We start from the raw sequence: 20,260 nt of genomic DNA, 5'->3' as shown, positions 1-20,260 counted from the left end.
ACGTGACTGAATCTGGTGCTGACTGGTTCCTCTGCCCTCATCCCTCCCAGGCAGCTGGCTCTGCTGGTGGCTAGCGAGGACTTGAGCTACATGCCCGCCAGGGTGGTGGTGTTCGGGGGCGACAGCGCCACCTCCCTTAACACGGAACTCAACTCGGTAGGGCCCCTTGTGCCGTTTGGCCACCCCTCACGGGATCAACCCTCCTACCCAGATCCCTAAAAGCCCGTGTTCCTCCCTCTTGAACCCCATAGAAGATGAAGTCCGCCCCTGCACCCCTGTGATGGCATCAGGCCCCGAGTGGTGAGGGTGGTATTAGGATCCCTTCCGTCAGGACCCCATGCACCCTAGGGCTGGGGGAAGGAGGGACAGCAGGGAACAGGAACAGACTGGGTGCCTTCAGCACTCCCATCCACACAGCGGGCAGTGACCATGCTCTCTGCTTGCCCCCACCCCACCAGGTGAATGTGATGCCCTCCGCCAGCCGAGTGGTCCTCCTGGAGAACCTGAGCCGCGTCTGGCCCGTCATCCAGATCCGCATAAAGCGCTGCCAGCAGGTGGGGCTAGGGGACATGGGGTGGGGGCCGTGGGCCCCACGCTCTGCACTGTGACTTGTAGTTCTCGGACCAGCACTCCAGCCCGTCCTGAGGAGTGTGTGGGGCCAGGGCAAACAGGCCTATGTGCGTTGCAGGGCGGCATTGACACGCGCATTCGGGGCTTGGAGGTCCTGGGCCCTAAGCCCACCTTCTGGCCGGTGTTCCGGGAGCAGCTGTGCCGCCACACGCGCCTCTTCTACATGGTCCGGGCACAGGCTTGGAGCCAGGACATCGCAGAGGACCGCAGAGGGCTCCTGCACCTGAGCTCCAGGTGTGCGAGCACAGGCGCACCTGTGTGCCTGAGGGGTAGCCTGCAGTCTCAGGCTGGTGGACTTGGGCCTGTAGCCCCCAACACCTTCCTACCCGCTCCCCTTCCCAGACTCAACGGGGCCCTACGCCACGAGCAGAACTTTGCCAGTCGCTTCCTCCCTGACGAAGAGGCCGCCCAGGCACTGGGCAAGACCTGCTGGGAGGCCCTGGTCAGCCCCCTGGTGCAGAACATCACCTGCCCTGGTAACCGGCCCGGCCCATTCACCATCCTGACACTCAGCCCCACGCACCAGCCCCTTCTTGCTCTTCCCTGGGTGACGCCTTTGGCCCATTTGGCACCTGAAATTTATTCGGCCTCCCCAAGCCCCCCGCTTCTCACAGCCCAGGGGCGCCTCCTTTCCACGTGTCCCAGTGTCAGCTGACCCCACGCAGTCAGGAGGGCCCTTGCTCCCTCCCCTCCCATGCGGTCCACTGCTCTTCCTCTGCACGCCCATCCAGGCCAGCCTCCTCGGCAGGCTCTGCACACTCGCCCTGCCTTAGCTTGTTCTTCCCACCTCCAGATGAAGAAGGCGTCAGCCCACTGGGCTGGCTGTTGGACCAGTACCTGGAGTGTCGGGAGGCTGCCCACAACCCGCAGAGCCGCGCGGCAGCATTCTCCTCCCGGGTGCGCCGCCTCACCCACCTGCTGGTGCACGTGGAGCCCTGCGAAGCGCCCCCCTCGGTGGCGGCCACGCCTCGGCCCAGTGAGTGCTGGGAGCTGGCTTGGGGGTGGGGGCGTCTCCTTCCTCACTGTCCCCTCCCTGCATGCTCAGCCTGCTGCTCGCCTCCTGGTTTGTGTCACCCCCACCGGGGAGCATTATTTTGGTGGGCAGTGTGTCTGGAAAGATCCCCTGGGCTCACCACTGAATGGGGGACCCAGGAGCTGAGGGGCTTCCCCTGCCCTTCCTCTGCCCCTTCCCCTGTGTCCACAGAGGGCAGAAACAGAAGCCACGACTGGAGCTCCCTGGCCACCCGGGGGCTTCCCAGCAGCATCATGAGAAACCTGACGCGCTGCTGGCGGGCGGTGGTGGAGGAGCAGGTGGGCCGAGGCGGGCCGGACGGGGCGGGCCGGCGGAGCTGTGCCCCTGGTGTGTTGGGTTGCCATCACGCTGCCACCTCCCACTCTCCAGGTGCACAGCTTTCTGACCTCACGCTGGCGGGATGATGACTTTGTGCCCCGCTACTGCGAACACTTCAGTAATCTGCAGAAGGCGAGCTCCGAGCTGTTTGGGCCACGGGCAGCCTTTTTGCTGGCGCTGCAGAATGGCTGTGCTGGTGCCCTGCTGAAGCTGCCTTTCCTCAGAGCTGCCCACGTAAGCCTCCTGTGTCCCCTCCCCTGGGACCTCTCCCCTCAAACTCTCTCTTCCCCTCCTCAGAGTTGCCCACCCCCTATGTTCCCACTCAGCAAGAAGCATGTTTTGGTATAGACCATGTTATCAGAAATCTAAAAAGAAAAAAAAAAGGGAATTCCCTGGTTGCCCAATGGTTAGGACCCTGTACTTTCACTGCTGTGGGCCCAAATTCCATCCCTGGGCAAGGAACTAAGATCTCACACACACACAAAAAGATAAAAGGAAAAAAATGACCTGCTTTGTGCCATTCTAATATCTCTCTGCATACCTTCTTCTACTTGCGTGCTTGATTTCACTTAGTTTTACCCACGAGTAGCTAAATGCTTTATCCTGTTTTCTTTTGACCCTTACATTAAAAGTCATTTTCATGTTGCTATTTGTCCTCAAATTTTTGCATAGAGTCCATCAAATGGATATACTATAATTTCCTCCACCATTCCTATTATTCCAAAAATATTTAACAAGTGCTTAATCCACTCCAGTATTACTGCCTGCTGAATCCCATGGACAGAGGAACCTAGTGGGCTACAGTCCATGGGGTCACGAAGACTTGGACATGACTGACCAACTAACACTTTTAATACTTAATATGTGTCAGGCACTGTGATAAGAGCTGAAGATAGATGGAGTCTCTTCCCTCCAAGTTCACAAATCGGAAAATTCACGTGACTCACTTTATCTCAGTGGCCTTGTGTGCTTGTTTCCTTGTGTTAAATTATTATTGTTGGATTTTAGACATGCTAAGGAGAAGGCAATGGCACCCCACTCCGGTACTCTTGCCTGGAGAATCCCATGGACGGAGGAGCCTGGAGGGCTGCAGTCCATGGGGTCGCTGAGGGTCGGACACCACTGAGTGACTTCACTTTCACTTTTCGCTTTCATGCATTGGAGAAGGAAATGGCAACCCACTCCAGTGTTCTTGCCTGGAGAATCCCAGGGACGGGGGAGCCTGGTGGGCTGCCGTCTCTGGGGTCACAGAGTCGGACACGACTGAAGTGACTTAGCAGCAGCAGCAGACATGCTAAATGTGAAAATTGTGTTTATCATTGTTAGTATTTTTTTTAACATTCTTTATTTTACTGAATTTATTTGGGGGTGTCACGTCTTAGTTGTGGCACGTGGGATAAACCCGGGCCCCCAGCATTGGTAGCATGGAGTCTTAACCATTGGACCATCAGGGAAGTCCCAGAATTGTTAATGTACACAGTTGTTAATGATTTTATGAATTTTATAAAATTGTTGACCAGTTGATAAAGCTGCTGGCCATTCATATTTCCTTCCTCAGACCCTCCTCCTCCCTGTGCTCCCACTCACCAGCTTCATTCTCTCCTTCAGTTTCTGACTACGATCATACCACCCTGAACACACCCGATCTCGCCTCCTTCACAGTTTTCCTGTGCTCTTCCCACTGCCCAGGTGAGTGAGCAGTTTGCCCGACACATCGACCAGCGGATCCAGGGCAGCCGGATTGGTGGGGCCCGGGGAATGGAGATGCTGGCCCAACTGCAGCGATGCCTGGAAACCGTCCTCATCTTCTCTGGCCTGGAGATAGCCACCACTTTCGAGCATTACTACCAGTGAGTGTGGACCGAGGGAGTGGGAGGTGGGGGGAGGCAGGATGATGGGCAAGGCAAGCCCTCGGGGTCTGGGGGGCTGGGGTCTGGGTAGGCTGGAGTCTTGGAGTGGGAGGCCCTGCCAGGCAGCCTCACCAAGGCTCGGCCTGGGCTGTGCACGCTGCAGGCACTACATGGCGGACCGTCTCCTGGGCGTGGGCTCGAGCTGGCTGGAGGGGGCCGTGCTGGAGCAGATCGGCCCCTGCTTCCCCACCCGCCTCCCCCAGCAGATGTTGCGGAGCCTGAGCACCTCGGAGGAGCTGCAGCGCCAGTTCCACGTATACCAGCTCCAGCGGCTGGATCAGGAGCTCCTGAAGCTGGAGGACACAGAGAAGAAGATACAGGTGGGAGCGGGGGAGGGAACTAAAGTAGCAAGAAGAGAGGAAGGCAGAGAGAGGCTTGGGACAGACCGAGGAGCCGGCTGGCTTAGGGGCACCCTGTGTTCCATTTTCAGGTGAGCCGTGACGCCAGCACCAGTGGCAGGGGCCATGAGAGAGGGACCGGGGAGGAAGCTGAGCTGGAAGCTGGGGCCGTGGCGGCGGCAGCAGCAGCCGGCGTGGCGGGGGAGGAGGAGGAGGAGGAGGACGAGAGCGAGGACCTCTACTATGAAGGGGCGATGCCAGAAGTGTCTGTGCTCGTCCTGTCGCCACGCTGCTGGCCCACCGCCTCCATCTGCCACACACTCAACCCCAGAACCTGCCTGCCTGCCTACCTGAGGGGCACCTTGAACCGATACTCCAACTTCTACAACAAGCGTGAGCAGCTTGGGCTGAGGGAACTGGGGACCTGGGAAGAGGATGAGATGCTGGGAAATAACCTGGGGCTGGCAGCCTGTAGATTTGAGAAAAGACTGGAGCTTAGGTTTGGAGTAGGGGTGGGGTGAAAGGGCACCAGATCCCGGGACTCTTGCTGTTTCTATTTTTCAAATAATGACCTGGGACTTCCTTTATGGTGGGAAGGATGGAGGCAGGAGGCACCTGAGGTCCACAGAAGGTGGTGGGTGTCTGTTCCTGGTCAGTCATCGTAACCTCAGCTCCCCACTGGGGGCTGATCCTGGGCTGGGCAGTGAAAAATAGGTGGGTGATACTGAGACCTTGCTCTCAGAGAGCTCCTCCACCAGCTTCAAGACATTGTTTCCAACTTGATGAGAGCCCCAGTCCTTTCTCACTTTGTGGCTTTGTCTCCCTTAAAAAAATGGAGAACCCCTCGGAGGCACTGATCATGAGCTGCCTGGCACGGGGTGGGCTCCCAGATACCTGAGGCTGACCTAGGAGGCAGACTCAAGGAAGGCCAAGCTCTGGAAGCTCAGACCAAGAGCCAGTGTCCAGACACGCTGGACCCCAGGCTCTGCAGAGGTTAGTGAGGACAAAACTCCAGCGATGGCGCGTCCTCTCCAACTCCCCAACTCCTGCCGCCTCCCTGACACTCCTCAGGTCAGACCTACCCTGCCCTGGAGCGGGCCCCGCAAAGGCGACTGCAGTGGACGTGGCTGGGCCGGGCAGAGCTGCAGTTCGGGGACCAGACGCTGCATGTGTCCACCGTGCAGATGTGGCTGCTACTGCATTTCAACGAGCTGAAGGTGGCCCAGCTCCCCCACGCCTCCCTGCTCCCGCGACCTGTCCATCCTCTTTCTTCTCTCCACCCTCTCTCTTCCCTGCCCCCTCACCCTGGGAGGCCCTGATGCTTCCCTCTTCTTCCCAAGGCGGTCTCTGTGGAGAGTCTGCTGGCACTCTCGGGGCTCCCTCCAGATGTGCTGAATCAGGCAGTTGGGCCTCTGACTTCCTCAAGGGGCCCCCTGGACCTTGATGAGACAAAGGACACCCCAGCAGGTCTGTACTTAGGGCACTGGGGCCTGTGTCCTGAGCTGGGGCCAGTGTCCTCGGGGGACCCCTGCCAAGTGACCAGCGCTTATTTCAGGATTGCTCAAGATTCGAGACAGCAGTGAGGAACCCAGGCCTCGGAGGGGCAACGTGTGGCTCATCCCAGCTCAGACATACCTGAAAGCTGAGGACGAAGAGGGCCGGAACTTGGAGAAGAGACGGAACCTTCTCAACTGCCTCATCGTCCGAATCCTCAAAGCCCATGGGGACGAGGGGCTGCACATCGACCAGCTTGTCTGCCTGGTAGGTGGGGGTGGGTGGTGGGTGAGGGGGCTTTGTCAGTTGGGAGGGCAGTCTCCAGGAGGAGGTGGGGGCCCTGTGGGGTGGGGGCAGTCTCCAGGAGGAGGTGGGGGCCCTGCGGGGTGGGGGCAGTCTCCAGGAGGAGGTGGATCCCCATGCAAAGTCTTGGCTCACTGTGGACCCTGTAGGTGGGTGAGAAGTGAGGTTGGGCCTCGCTGTCCTTGGACTGGGGGCTAGAGGTGGGGTAAGCTGGGCGTCCCTGACCTCTTTTCCCTTTGGCCCTCTACACCAGGTGCTGGAGGCTTGGCAGAAGGGCCCGTGTCCCCCCAGGGGCCTGGTCAGCAGCCTTGGCAGGGGGTCCACCTGCGGCAGTGCTGACGTTCTCTCCTGCATCCTGCACCTGCTGGGCAAGGGCACGGTGAGACGCCAGGACGACCGGCCCCAGATGCTGTCTTATGCGGTTCCCATGACTGTCATGGAGCCTCACACTGAGTCCCTGAACCCAGGCTCCTTGGGCCCCAACCCACCGCTCACCTTCCACACCCTGCAGATCCGCTCCCGGGGCGTGCCCTACGCCTCCTGCACAAGCACCCAGAGCTTCTCTACCTTCCGGTAGCCCTGGAGACAGGGTCAGGGCTAGGTAGGGCCGGGGCTTTCCACAGAATAAAATGCAGGAGTTTGATTACTTGGCCTGTGTGGTAACTGCCAGGGGTCTGCCAAGGGTGGGGACTTTCCTGGCTGAAAGGAGACAGGAGCCCTCAGCTCTGAGGCTGAATCATGCCATGCCAGGGTCCTTTGCGTGAGGATGGCAGGCTGTGTGGGACTGAGCACCCTCCTCTCAGCTGGGGGAATTAAGTGTACTCCAGGGATGAGCCTTCTTGAAGGGTATGTGGTCAGAAGAGCTTTCACCTGGCAGGCTGGAGAGTCAAGCCCATCTCGCCACTAGCTGGATGGCTTGCAACTTCAGCAGATCATCAAGCAGGGATCTACTTTCCTCGTTTGTGGAATTGATTGGACACTGTGCCCTCTGGAGCTAAGGCTGACAGGGAAGGTGAGATAAAGGACCCTTGTGGCCACTGCAGGCCCCCAGGACCTTAACATGTTCTACCTGGAAGCTCTAGGATCTGGGTTAGAAGGAACTGCAGCTCCCATGGCTCCTCCTTGCCCCTGTGCACTCCCGCACACCAGTAGCCTTCCCTGCCCTCAGGACTTTCCGTCTCTGCAGGGCAAACATTCCCAGGCTTTGACTTTTGCTTCCCTGATCCTTAAAGCCCTCGAGCTGGTTTGCACACCAAGGACCACATAATGATCCCATTTATAGTCATGTCCCCCAGTTGGCCAGTTAGAGACAGAATGTGGTTTAGTGGTTGCCTGTAGTTGGGGGGATTGGGAAAAACTGAGGAGTAACTGCTACAAGGTATGGCATTTCTTTTGGGGGTGTTGAAAATGTTAAAAAACTGTGGTGATGGTCGATTCTGTGAATATATTTAAAATCACTGAACTGTTAACACTTTAAATGAGTAAAGTCTACGGTATGTGAATTGTATCTCAATAAAGCTGTTAATAAAAACCAAAACCAACCAAACTAACCCAAACTGAAGCTCAGTGCTTTCCTACATCTCCTCTGCCTCCTCCTTGAAGGGGGAAAGTAGCAGGTTGGAAGTTGGGGCCAATACAGCCTTGTGGTGGGCATGTATCAGTTTTCAACCGATTTTCACCTGAACCTGTTTCTCATGCTTGGAAACACCCTACCACAAACCTAGGAAGAAGGTAGAGCTCACCTCCCACCACGTTAAAGACCAGACACTTGCTTTCCCAGCATCCCCCTTGCAGGCAGGTGACTAGAGGCCTCAGCTGGGAACATCTCGGTCTGGAGCAGAGGGAAGGGGAGTGAACCTTTGGCGGTGGAGCTGACATCTTCACAGTGACTCTGGTTCTGCAGTAGGACCTGGAGTGCTTCTCACTGCTCTGACTTTATCCCTCACTCCTTTTTGGAGCTTCTCTCCAGCCTTCTTAGTGTTTCTGTGAGCCAAATAGTTCAGTATTCTTTCTGCTTTTATCAGCTAGAATCACTGTTTGGGCATTAAATTAGGATTTATTCATGTGACAACTGGGACTCTGCAGTGCTCCCTCACTCTCTGGGCCAGGCCAACCATCCTGGTAGCTACAGCCTTCATCTAACCACCACCAGAGAAGCACGTTTTATGCATTTCTTCCCTCCGAACTACATCATCTCCCCCCAACCAGGAGGCATCAAGCAGTAAGTCTTAGTCTCTAACTCCACCTCTTCCTTTCAGGCTGCCTTTTGCTATTATTTTTTGCCCCCCCAGCAGCACAAGGGATCCTAGTTCCCAGACCAGGGATGGAACCCGTGTCCCTGGAATTGGAGTCGCTCTGTCCCTAAACACTGGACCATCAGAAAGTTCCTAACGCTGCTGCTTAGATGTCAGTCCCTCCCATGTCCTGTGTTGCTGTGATTTATCTAGGTTCCCAACGTCCCCTGTCTGTGATTAACCCATCTTCCTGATTCTTAGGATTTATAGATTATCAACTATAGACAATTACCCTCTCCCAGAACTCGATTTGTGTCACATCTCCTCATTCCATCCTCCAACTTCTGTAACGTCTTTTCCTTAGTTTCCATTTCTCTGTCCCTGGGCTCCATCTGTGTAGTTTCTTCACATCTACTTGCATTTCATCTTCCTTTCTAGGTGTGCCTCCTCTGCTGAAGTTTCCAATGTCAGTGTATTTTTCATTAAACAAAAAATTTTAATCAAACCAATTCTGTCCTTTTTGATATTTTTTCATCAGTCACCGTTCTTTAAACATAAATAAGACATTTTATATTTTTGTATTTTACATTTCCAACATCTCAGACTTTGCTGGTCTGATTCTGTTGCCTGTTGTTCCTAATGACTTGTTTATGCGTTTTTTTTTTTCCTTTTGTGCCTTGTTTTCAGTGTAAGCTCATATTCCTTGAAATTTTATCTGAAGGAATTCCTTGAAGTCTGGGTTTAAAGTACAATCCTCAAGAAAGAAATGCATTTTGGGAATTCCCTGGTGATCCAGGGGCTAAGACTCCACTCTCCCTAGTTCAAGCTGCCCAGGAAACTAGATTCTGCATATTGCAACTAAGAATCCGCACGCTGAAACAAAGATCCTGTGAACCACAACCAAGACCCAGCACAACCAAAATAAGTGAATATTTTTTTAAGAGAGGAATGCATTTGCTTCTGCCAGGTATACCTGGAAGCACTCCCAACCAGAAACCACTTTAAACTGAATTGTAGCGTGAAGATATTCCAGTCCACAAGCAGTATGAATTCTCCACCCAAACAGTACTGAGAGCCAGCTGCGCTTACCTATCACCAGGGACACTTTCTGTCCCCGCCTCCTACCTCCCCTTGTATCCAAAACCAAAGCTAAGAAGATGAGTTGTGGGATTGGGTCCTGCTTTGAATGAGGGTGTCATCTGTTGGGCTGAAGGAGGAAGGGGCTCTGATCTGAGTTCCCACTTTGTAGGAGGCTTAGGTTTACTGCCTACCCACATGTGGCCCCTGAAACAGTAGTTCTAGGCCACCTACAAAAGCAGCAGGATAAAAAGATGAGAGACAGGAGTGTTTATGAACTGCTCCTGCATAAAGTCGCAGTCCTGGGAGCCACTCAGACTCTGGCCTTCAACCAGCCTCAAGGTCCTTTTCCTTCTGTATCAGAATCACTAAGGCAAGGATGGGAGGACATGAGGACAATGACCCAGATCCAAGCAGACGAAGTGTGGCATGGCAGAAGGCTCAGCTGCTCTTCCTTTTCAGCCCTCAGGCCGTCCAAAAGGCTTCGAGTCATCTCTGAGCCAGTCAAGTTCCAAGGCAGCTGTGACCCTCACCGTTGAATGGGAAAGAACCAGAACAGGCCAAGCCCAAAAGTGTCCCCACAGATGCACTTCTCACTGGGGCAGCAGCAGAGCTGAGCACGGTTCCTTACTACTCTTTGCTCAAAGGGAGATGTCGTCTGTCCTTGCCTGCATTTCGGCGCCTCTTTCGACTCAAGAAGCTCTCTAGCTTCTTGCTTCGTTTCAGCTCCTTAAACTTCTCAGCCAGGACCAACTGGCGCTGCTCAGCTAAAGGACAAGGAGAAAGAAAGTCAGTAAACAGAGGACAAAGTCTCCCTGCCTCCCCTTGCCCCAGGTCAGTAACTCTCAACCACTACGCAGGGATATGTGACTCGTCAGGGGTTCACTGGTGTCTAAAAGCAAGATGACTTCCGCAACTCCACTCTTTCTCAATTCAACGAACTATGAGCTCCTTCTCTGTGCCCAACCCAACATATGAAGGGGCGTGGCAAAAATAAGTGACACTCCCTGCCCACAGTCTCATTAGGGATATGAGAATGGTTACAAACGACTCCCTACTACTACTATTTCTACTTTCCTCTAAATTACCATGGGATCCAGCCTTCAAGCCTCCCTTAGGAGCTCCAGGACCCCCCGTACAGCATCCAGTCACTATGGCCACCCAATCTCTGTCCCTGTGACTCGCAGGTCGTAGCTGTGCCCCACTCACATTTCTTCAGGAAGTATGGCCGATGGCCCTGCTGGGCCTGAGCCCGCCGCTCCTGCTTCAGGGCCAGGCGCAGCTCCTGCTGCCGCTTTCGTTCCTTCTGGGCCATTTCTTGCTGCTCCTGAGGAGCCGAGATGAGAGGGGTGAGACAGGTGAACAGCAGGGACTGTGAATCACCTCCCACTCCATACTCTGACCTGCTCACCATTCGCTGAAGCAGGTGCTGTAGTTTCTCATGCTCCTCCCCTGAACGGTGCTTCTTCAGCTGCTTTTTCACCAGCTCCACATTGGAAAATGAGTATGATGGTTAGCAGTCTGTAAATGTTAGCTGAAACTCTGTGCCAAGCATCATTCTAAGAGGTTCACATATGTTAACTCACATTAACACTATGAAATGGGAACTATTAGCTTTTTGTGATAAGGGAACTGAATTGAAAAGAGGTTAAGTATCTTGCCAATGATTACACAACTAGCAAACTGATTCACCCTGCTCCCCTCTGCCTCTCTAACCTGTGCTCCAGTCCCTCCTGGAATCCGCACAAACCGCCTCACGCTACTCACCTCTTTCTCTCTGGCTCGGATGTCATCTAGGAATTGATACGTTTTATCGAACACCTCAGGATTATACTCCCCTGACAGATCATCAAAGCGGGGGTCCCGGGCTACCTTTGGAGAGAACAGAGAATGTAAGAGAACTGTTACGTCTCCTTTCCCTGAGAAAATGCTCACTGCCTCCGCCTCACCTTCTTACTGATGGGGACAACCTGACGCAAAAATGGCACCCGGACCTTGGCTGACATTTCCAGAGGCCTACGGAGAAAGTGAAGGGCAGGTCAAGGGAACTCCAGTCTCGTTAAAGGCCTCCCACCTGCCACCCAAGAAGGCAGACACCTACTCAAGTAGGTGTCTTTCCCCCCAATTCCCGGGAAAGGCCTTGCTCCTCACCTGTGCTTATCTGCGACACATCCTTTTTGGACAGGTGGTCTAGAACTCTGCTTCTTAGTGCTGCTTCCTGTTACCAGTTGTTTGTAGGCTTTAGTCCCCACTTGGCTTTGCAATTCCAACAGCTCCTCAAATGACATGTGAGACGTGTCTGTGAAAGGAGGGTGGGGGGACTGCAACTCAGCTCAGCATCTGCCACTGCTGCAGAGACATCGCCCCATGCTCTTTCCTTAGGTAAGTGACCCTTTCCAATATCCCCTTCAGACCGATCGCTGCAGGCTCCAAGCAACACAGGTTGTAACAGTGCTCCACTGACACCTAATGCCCCAACTATTCCAGCTATCTGGGGCCTCACCTTGCTAAGGAAGGTGTACATGTAAGGCTGGAGATGGACTAACCCACAGTCTCTTTGTTTTCCCCTTCTCTTTTAAATTTCTCTTTCACAGGTTTTCCCACAGAGACCTCTGTCTCTGTTCGTGGCTCAGCTACCCGTATTCTGGTTCAGTGTACGCTCAGCATCTCACCTCAGTGCTCTAGCCTCCTTACCGCTCGCCCAACCACCAGTCTCACTGCTTTCAAAGCTCTCTCTCAAGTTCAGCCTCAGTTGTTGGTGTTCAGCCGCTAAGTCATGTCTGACTCTTTACAACCCCATGGGTTGCAGCATGCCAGGCCTGTCTGTCTGTTTCTCGGAGTTTGCCCAAGTTTATGTTCACTGAACATGGGAGAGATGCCTAAAAGGCAAATCTGGGATGGCGGTAAATTGGCAGACTGGGATTGACATATCCACACTATTATACAGAAAAGAGATAACTAGTAAGGACCAACTGTACAGCACAGGGGAACTCTTGTCAATACTCTGTAATGACCCACACAGAAAAGAATCCAAAAAAGTGGATACAGGTATAACTGATTCACTCTGCTATACCCCTAAAACACAGTATTGCAAATCAACTATACTCCAATAAAAACTGTTTTTTAAAAAAGGAAGGAAACTACTAGAGACATGAAGTTTTCACTTTAACTTCTTTAAATAATAAAAGTTTTCTTTCCAAAAAAAAAGAGACAAATTAATCTTAACACTCCCACCTCATTTCCACATACATATTTTTTAGATCACTTACTCCAGACTCCGTACTCCCCAATGGCTTCCATCTTACTCAAGAGTAAAAGCTTTGGGTTTGTAATAGCATGAAGATCCCATGTGACCTATTCCATTTTGTCTCTGATCTCTTCTACTATCTCTTTCCTACTCCTCTCCAGTCAACTGGCCTCCAAGCAGTTCCTAAGCAAACAGGTATATTCCCATCTCAGTTCCTCTGCACCTGACTTTGCCCCTGCCTGTAACACTTACACCAGCTGTATTGCTTGCTCCCTTACCTCCTTCGCAGGGTTTCTCAAATGCCACCTATCCAGTGAGGCCTTCTGTGATTACTTAACACCATAACCCTTCCCGTTTTCTCTTCAAAGCTCTTATCACCTTTCTCAAAACTGTAGTATAATTCACATACCATAAAACTTATCCTTTAAAAATATGCAATTCCTTAGGTCTCCGTGCCTTTTTTTTTTTTTTAACCCCCAAAAAGTAAGCTTCATGAGAGCAGTTTTGGACTGCTTTATTCACTGTTGTATCTCCAGCATCTACTGTGCCTGCGTACAAGAGATGTTCAATAACGTCGGCGAAATTTATTGAATCTTTACCTAAGCCTTCCCCAATAATCAATGCCCTTCTGACTCTGCTTTGGAACATCAGTTTTCTCCCTGCGAAAAACCCTCTTTGCCCTTTAAAAAACTGCTCAGGGTGTCCTAACTCAGTATCCTCTCACTCCCCACTTTCTAGGGCGTTGGGGGGCGCTCCCGGTGTCTGCGTCTTTCAGACAACTTGGCAGTCTCGGGGTGAGCCCGCACCAGACGCGGGGCCCCTCTCCCGGCCCTCAGCGCTTCCCCCGGTCCCAGCACCGTGCCCTCACCATTGCGCAGACTCCCGTCATCCTCTCCGCCATCCTGAGCCTCGCTGGGAGACCCTGCAACCGCGCCGCCACAGGAGCTTGCTCTCGGCATGGCTTCAGCGGTGTATAGAAAACTAATGGCGTTACTTCCGCCACACAGGCTCCCGCCCCGCCCCTTCCGGAAGGCTTGGCGTCGGCAGCGCAGGCGGGGCCGAGCGGCTTGCTGGTGGGCGGCCGGGGTACCCTCCATGGGCGACCCGTCGACCAAACGTCGCCACCTTTTTGTCGCAAGACGCTGCACTCCACACCGGAGAAACTCCAGCCAGGTCGTGATGGTATTTGGTTTCCTAATGCTCTTGGCTGAGAAGCCAGAGCCTCAGCACCCTGCCCCCACTGTAAACTCCTGCCATCCCAGTCGTATTCCACAAAAAAGAGATCACACGTTTGGAGACTTTTAATTCATTTGTATAAAATTTGAGCTGGCTGAGAGTGTCAGGGTACAGCAACAGCTCAAGGAAGGATGGGATTATCTGCTGGTCCTCGCCTCCCCAGGTCAGGGAGAAGGAGATTTCATGCCAACAGCTGCAACTCCTCTCAGCTCGCAATCAATGCCCATGGCTCAAGCAGAGGGGAACAGGTGGAAAAGGGAGTGGGGAGGGGAAGCTCCTGAGGCTCACACACTGCTTGCTTCTCCCTCCTTCCCATTCCCGTCACTTCCCAGCAGCCTGTGGCTGACCTGGGGCAGAGCAGAACCCAGGAGCAGTTGGAGGGAGGTGAATGGGACAGAGCACCAAGGGGAAGGGGCCCTCGGCCCAAGGAGGAAGGGACCTAGCCCTTCCTGCTACAGCTCCCCACTAAGTTCACAGCACAGAAAACACCTCTAGTCCAACAACTCCAAGTGGAGGTATACCAAGTCCAAGGTCTAAAGGGGCAGGCGGGGGAAGAGATGGGCAAGGGCAGTGAAGACAACAGCAGGCTCAGGAAGGAAGGTGGCAGAGACATCCTCCTACCCATGGGAGGAGACGATGGGGCGACTGATATTGCTGTTGGTGGTCATGGCATTCAGCTCCCACCTGGAAGGCCAAAATTGACAGGCAGAAAGGAGAGAAGGGGGAGCCTCCACCCCCAAATCCAGAATTGCTCAAACAGAGCAATGAACACACCAGTCCCTTCAACTCTCTAAAGCTCAGCCACCCACAGCCACCTCTTCCTTACAGCCCTGTTAGGTTTAACAATCAGGTCCCACGCACCACCAAATCCACCACCACCACCCACTCATCCACCTGCAAGCTCCTGTGAACTTCCTGTTTTTGTTTATATATCGATAGTCTTATGCCCAACACCTGGAGAAAACCATCTGTGTATACATCTCAATGAAACTTCCCAACCTACCTTTCCTCCTCTGCTCAGATCCAACCAGGAAGCCCCTCCTCCCACCAGGAATGCCAGGTTTTGTTCTCAACTCCCATCCTCTTAAAGACCCCCCCCCCACCATATTAAAATTCAGTTCCTCTCTTTTTGACAATGGTCATTCTACAAAATTTCACCAAGTACCTCCTTATACCAAGGCTGCAGTCTACTTGGTATTAGGCACTTGAGACATGTGTGAATCCTGGGCCAACCTGGGACCCACCTGTTCAGCCTTGTATCCTCTATCACCTGAGTATCAATACTGAATACTGAATACACAGAACCTCAGCAAGAGGAATTAAACTGAACTGATACACGGAGAGGAAAGTGTCACAAAATGACCCAGAAGAGTACAATTATATACAAAGTAGCTTCTGGTGCTTGATTTTAGACCTACGAATTCAGAACTAGGAAGGGAAGTGGGAAAAAGGGAAGTGGCTAGAAAAAACCGCCCTTATTTCTGGAATTAATGTGATCCAGAGACTCCTAAACTTGTCTTTTCTCTTCAGTTCTAAGATTTAATCAAACTTTTTCAGCACATTAACAGAAATAATTGTATAAGCTCAGGTCTCAGGAAGTGATGCTTCTGAGCTTGGTTTGAAAACTGGATTTTTTTTTTTTTTCACGCTCATTTATTCAGCTGACAGTTTTATTATATTTCCTTCCAGCACCCTCTCCACAAGTAGACTACAGAACAAAATCTTCTCTCTCCTCCACACTTAGACTGAGTCAATCAGGTCATGCCTGTGCTGCCCTCTCATCCTCAACTAATCCCTCCCTTCCAACCATTCACTGTACCTGATGTCATGGGGCAAACAGGACTGGTCCAGGTTGTACTGAATCACAGCCAGTTTGCACAGAGTCTTCAGACTAGGGCCTTTAAAGGAGGAGTTACGGGAGAGGGAGATGGTCAAAGCCAAGGAAGGGGTCCCGTCCTGGATATCACCATCCAAAGACAGGGACCCTGATGGCAGAAGCACTTTGGGAATAAGTGTACTTACTGAAGTCCAAAATGTGTAAGTCAGAATGATCTATGAGGTCGAATTCATCTCCCAGGCCTTCCTCTGGAGACGGACTGTAGGATCAAACAGAGAAATGACGAGCGGAGCAAAGGCTACCCCCGAGACTCTCTTGCTCAAATTAGGCACTCCCACTCTCTCCCGTGGGAGTCGTTTGACTCCCAAGGGCTCCGGCCCTCCCTTCTCTCCTCCTGACCTGGTGCCCCCAAAGAGGACAATCTTGTCCCCAACAATACAGCAGCACTGGCGCCGGCGGGGACACGGCCCCTTCCCCTTCGGTTCAATCTTCTTCCAGGTAAACGACACTGAAGAGAAGTTTAAATGGAGGTTCAGTACCTGCTCATCCAGATATCCTCTCCACTGCACCCCTCACCTACTCAGGATTATGCTTTTCTTTTACACCCCGCCTCCATGGCACCCTGTTCCCTCCCCATTAAAGGCAGTGCTCTTTACCAGGGTTAAACTTCCAGAGGTCATGGAAGTGCCGGTTCAGCCTTGCGTTATAGCCACCAAAAATGTACAGCTCCCCATTGTAGCCAACTGGAAGGAGAGAGGTGTGTCAATAGTGTGGGAACAATGCGGGGGAACAGGGACTCAGCAGGGACCTGACAGACACTCACAGGCTGAGTGGCTCCGGCGCCCCTCGGGTAGCACTGGGGTGGGTGGACAGTCCAGCCAGGCCTCAGTCCTCGTGTCAAAGACACGGATGCGGTTGCAGTAAATCTCATTGTTGGAATGGAATGGCCCAAAACGGTCAGCCCGGCCCCCAAAGACATACATGTGACTGCCCAGCATTGTGGCCGAGTGGAAGTCCCTCCAGCGTGCAGGGTTGCCCTGGGCAGGAGCAAAGATGGCACGGAGAGAGGGTCAGCTTTCAGTTTGAGCTCCCTATGGTTTCTTAAATTGAGGATGGGTGTCTGGAAGAGAGGAAAATGGGCAGACCTTTGTACAGATCAAGGTCCATGTCATGGTGCTGGTATCCAGCTTGTGGATGTCATTGGAAAAACAGTCGGCCTGACAGGGACGAGAAAAGAAGTGAAGGAAAGAATAAAAGAGAGGGGCAGGGGTCACTCCCCAACCCTCCAAGCCCCTCACCTCAGAACCTGCAAGCAAACCAAAGCCTCCCATTCCACCACCTTCAATTCCCCTTCTTCCTCCTCATTCCCACCCTAAACCTCTGGTTGCTTCCAAACCTACCAGCTGCTCGTAGCCCCCAAAAATGTACATGGTCTTGCCCAGGACACAAGCCGAATGTCCATCCCGGGCCCCAGGAACCGTTCCTGACACTCGGGGTGTTGACCACTTGTGAGTATCTGAAGAGGGCAGAGGGCGGGCCCGGTAAGCAAGCTGACATTCCCTCCTAGACTCCAGGGCACCTTACTCCCAGCCCCCTCAGCACACACCCTTCCCAGGCCCCCTGAGGCACCATCTGGCAGAACACAGCCACTCTGAGACCCATACTCACTGACATCAAAGGCATAGAGCACATTGCAGGCCCCTTCGGTGTCATTCCGCCCGCCCCAAAGGAAGACTGTGTCATCGATGAGGACGGTTGAGTGTCCATACCGCATGTAGGGTACCACGGGAGCCTGCCCGCGGGCGGCGGGCCTCACCGGGGGCAGCTTTGTCCAACGCAAGGACACTGTGGGCACAGCTCTGCTCAGCCCTGGGCACCTCCCTTCAGGCCGTACACCTTTTCCCCAACCACGTTGGTTTCCCCCACCCTCTTTGGCCGTAGGGACCACCATCAAACCTCATTCAGCCACCCACCGCTCTCCCTGATGTGGGCACCCACCGCCCACTGCCCTCCCTGATGTGGGTACCCAGGGACAGTCCCTGAATTCACTTACCTGCGTTGAAAATGTGCACATCAATCTGACGCAGAGTCTCATAGTCTTCACCTGAGCAGTAACCCCCGAAGGAGTACACCCGGTGCCCCACGGCCACTGCAGCATGGTTCACCCTGCGGGGCCCGCCCTCCAGGTGCACTGTCCACCGTAACATCCCCTGGGCCTCTGGTTACAGCAACATGCCCCCCCGGCACGGCCTGCTGCCTCTGCTACCTGCACACAAGTTGGGGCCACAGGCTCCTCAGGAGGGGCCTTTGCCTGGCTCACCGTGACTCTGCCCCAGACTAGCCCTTGCCTGTAAGTGTCACCCTGGTGGCCCTCCCACACCACCCCCCTGCAGCTCAGGTGGCTGGCTCTGCCCCAGGGGAGCCGCTGAGGTCAGGGAGCTAGCCCTGGCCCTGTGTTCTCCAACAGCGAAGGGTGGGGCCGCTCTGACCTGCCTAACAGCTCAGACTGCTGAGCTAGGGCTCAGCATGGTCGCCCCTCCCCACGGAGGCTGTACCCTGTCCCTGGCCTGGCCCAAGCTCTAAGCCCCCTTCCCAGGTCAGTGAGTTCTCGTCTCTCTGGCCCTGCTCTGCTTACTGCCACCTCTCTAAGAATCTCTGTGCTCTCTGAGGTGGGGAGAGGGATCTCAAAATACTCAGAGTTATTAATAGCCCAGCCAGCCCCAGACTGTCCATTGAAAGCTGGCACGAGTGCCTCCACGCAGAAAAGCTTTTAGGCTTTTAGAGTGGAACGGTCCCTCGATCCAGGATGGGGTGGGATCGATCCAGGACAGGGACCTCCATGGATGGCTAGCCCCTCTTTGGGGGCGCTTGTCAAGCTAAGCAGTTGTCATCGAGGTCACCTGGGGCCCCTCACGGGCACGAGGAGTCCCTTTGACAGCTGTACCTGGTATCCTGCCAAGAACTTAAGCCAGAAAGGTATGTGTCTGCTGGGGACTGAGGCGTGGGGGTGGGGAGGAGGCGTTTTCTCCTCTTGCCATTTGCCCAACCTGCCCATTGTGATAGAGAACAAGCTGTTTTCCAGCAGTTCTTCTCCTACTCGGGTCCCTGAAAGGGGAGAGGGGTAGGATTGTGCAGTGGAAAGGTAAAGGAAAGCAAAAATGCCCTTGGCCAGGACAAGAAAAAGACCCAGGCACGAGAGGTCATGGTCTCTTAAAGACAACCCGCCAACCTAGTGATAATCGGTGCATTTGAAGGCTCTATCAGGCAGGTCTCCTATAGCTGTTATTGCCTTCACTGGCAGGCACCTGATAGGTTTGGGTGGATCATCTCTCCCTGTTCAAGAAGCCCTGGCAGAGGGAAGTGCCAGGCAGAACCTCAGGCACACAAAAAGCTCAAGTATGGCCAGCCCTCGTAAGAAAGACATATGGGCTTCAGCTGGCTTGCCAGTCCTCCACCCCTACCCAACCTCCCTCAACCCCCAACCCCACGCTTTAAATAGCTACTCTGCCAAACCTGAAATAGCCCCAGCAGGAAACCACTCTCACTTCATTACTCTGTCCTCAATCCAAAAGCTCTTGGATCTGAGCTTATGGGGACAGATAGGAAGGAGGTTGACGGGGTTAAGAATGGGAGACCTTCATCTTCCCTCATAGACTCCACCTTCCCCTTCAGCTAGATCAAGGTAGAGCATTCAGAAGGCAAGAGAGAAGCAATTCCGTGCAAAGGTGGAGGAAAAACCCCATGGCTTCTCCTCCAAAAAAACAACTCAAGCTCAGGGACAACAAGCCCCCAGGGTCTCAGAGGCTCCTCTTATTCCCGGTCTCTCCCATCCTCCATCACTGCCGCATTCTCAAGCATCTTCAATCTCCTCATGAACCTGCCCCCCCGCCCCCCGCCTTCCTATTCTCGTGCAATTTTCATTCCCAGTTTCTGGCCCTTCTTGATCTCCTGAGAGCTTTGCATTTTTTTTCCCCTTTCTTCCTTCCCCCACAACTCCAAGCTCCACCGTGACAGCCCTTCATTTTTGCTCTTCCATTAAGGGGGAAAAAAGGCTAATATTCACTGACCCCTTTCTGCCTGAGATATTCCTCCCTGTATATGACGCTATCCCTGTCGCCTTCCAGTCATCCCAACCTCCCCTCCCCCACAACGCCAGACACCCCCGCCCTTTTCTTCCATTATCCTCAGCCTCCCTGTTCCCTTCATAACCCGATCTTCTTCCCAATTTCCTTCAGGGCCTCCTCCAGCTACCAGGTGTCCCCCACGGGTTCCTCACCACCCTCCCCGAGCCCTTCTCTCCCCATTAACACTTTCCTTTCCCATCATCCCCCAGCTCCCTCCCAGCCCCCACCGCAGCAGGTGAGCTGCTTCTTGGCCCCTCCCCCAAGACCCCAGCGCTAGGCAGGGGCGTCTCCAGCCCCTACAAATTTCTTTGTCCCTCAGCCCACCCCGGGCTACCTGCCAGGCCGGGCCGGGGCGGGGCCGCGGGTCCTCGCGCTGCCTGCAGCCTAGAACCCGTTGCGCGCCAACCGACGACTCCGTCCCCAACGAGATAAACACAGCCAGGCTGTGTCCTTCCGGCGGGCAGCTGGATGCGCACGTG

The 20,260-nt window shown here is 53.9% G+C and overlaps 2 protein-coding genes across 4 annotated transcripts in view; one reads left to right on the top strand and one right to left on the bottom strand.

Moving 5' to 3' along the window:
• The window catches only part of CUL7 (cullin 7), a 31,632-nt gene that overhangs the window by 7,121 nt on the left and 4,251 nt on the right, over positions 1-20,260 (top strand). The window contains exons 12-25 of one of the 2 annotated variants that reach the window (XM_061398222.1): positions 51-156; positions 459-554; positions 689-864; positions 973-1,106; positions 1,424-1,606; positions 1,835-1,941; positions 2,033-2,215; positions 3,671-3,831; positions 3,995-4,211; positions 4,322-4,622; positions 5,301-5,446; positions 5,570-5,696; positions 5,785-5,990; positions 6,280-7,576. In XM_061398222.1, the coding sequence (XP_061254206.1) occupies positions 51-156; positions 459-554; positions 689-864; positions 973-1,106; positions 1,424-1,606; positions 1,835-1,941; positions 2,033-2,215; positions 3,671-3,831; positions 3,995-4,211; positions 4,322-4,622; positions 5,301-5,446; positions 5,570-5,696; positions 5,785-5,990; positions 6,280-6,603 (2,467 nt within the window). In that variant the 3' untranslated portion in view covers positions 6,604-7,576. Of the gene's footprint in view, positions 1-50; positions 157-458; positions 555-688; positions 865-972; positions 1,107-1,423; positions 1,607-1,834; positions 1,942-2,032; positions 2,216-3,670; positions 3,832-3,994; positions 4,212-4,321; positions 4,623-5,300; positions 5,447-5,569; positions 5,697-5,784; positions 5,991-6,279; positions 7,577-20,260 lie in introns of those variants that run through there. The other variant, XM_061398223.1, reaches the window with a different exon arrangement.
• KLHDC3 (kelch domain containing 3) lies at positions 8,905-20,202 on the bottom strand. Of its 2 annotated transcripts, XM_061398238.1 has the most exons (15): positions 20,116-20,202; positions 17,711-17,923; positions 17,326-17,502; positions 17,058-17,173; positions 16,803-16,874; positions 16,481-16,694; positions 16,314-16,400; positions 16,057-16,165; positions 15,843-15,916; positions 11,489-11,636; positions 11,287-11,353; positions 11,105-11,209; positions 10,749-10,823; positions 10,547-10,664; positions 8,905-10,104 (listed from the first exon to the last, which is right to left on the bottom strand). In XM_061398238.1, exons 2-15 carry the CDS (start codon positions 17,862-17,864, stop codon positions 9,968-9,970), a joined length of 1,653 nt encoding a protein of 550 aa, XP_061254222.1. In that variant the 5' UTR covers positions 17,865-17,923; positions 20,116-20,202; the 3' UTR covers positions 8,905-9,967. The 2 variants fall into 2 exon arrangements, with proteins under 2 accessions (XP_061254222.1, XP_061254221.1); XM_061398237.1 differs by lacking the exons at positions 8,905-10,104; positions 10,547-10,664; positions 10,749-10,823; ... (1 more) ...; positions 11,287-11,353; positions 11,489-11,636 and adding exons at positions 13,871-14,504; positions 15,640-15,718.

Source organism: Bos javanicus, chromosome 23 (genome assembly GCF_032452875.1).
Source record: "Bos javanicus breed banteng chromosome 23, ARS-OSU_banteng_1.0, whole genome shotgun sequence".
In the NCBI taxonomy this organism is placed as follows: domain Eukaryota; kingdom Metazoa; phylum Chordata; class Mammalia; order Artiodactyla; family Bovidae; genus Bos; species Bos javanicus.
Note: the sequence above shows the minus strand (reverse complement) of the source record. Positions and strands in the feature narration are given on the sequence as shown.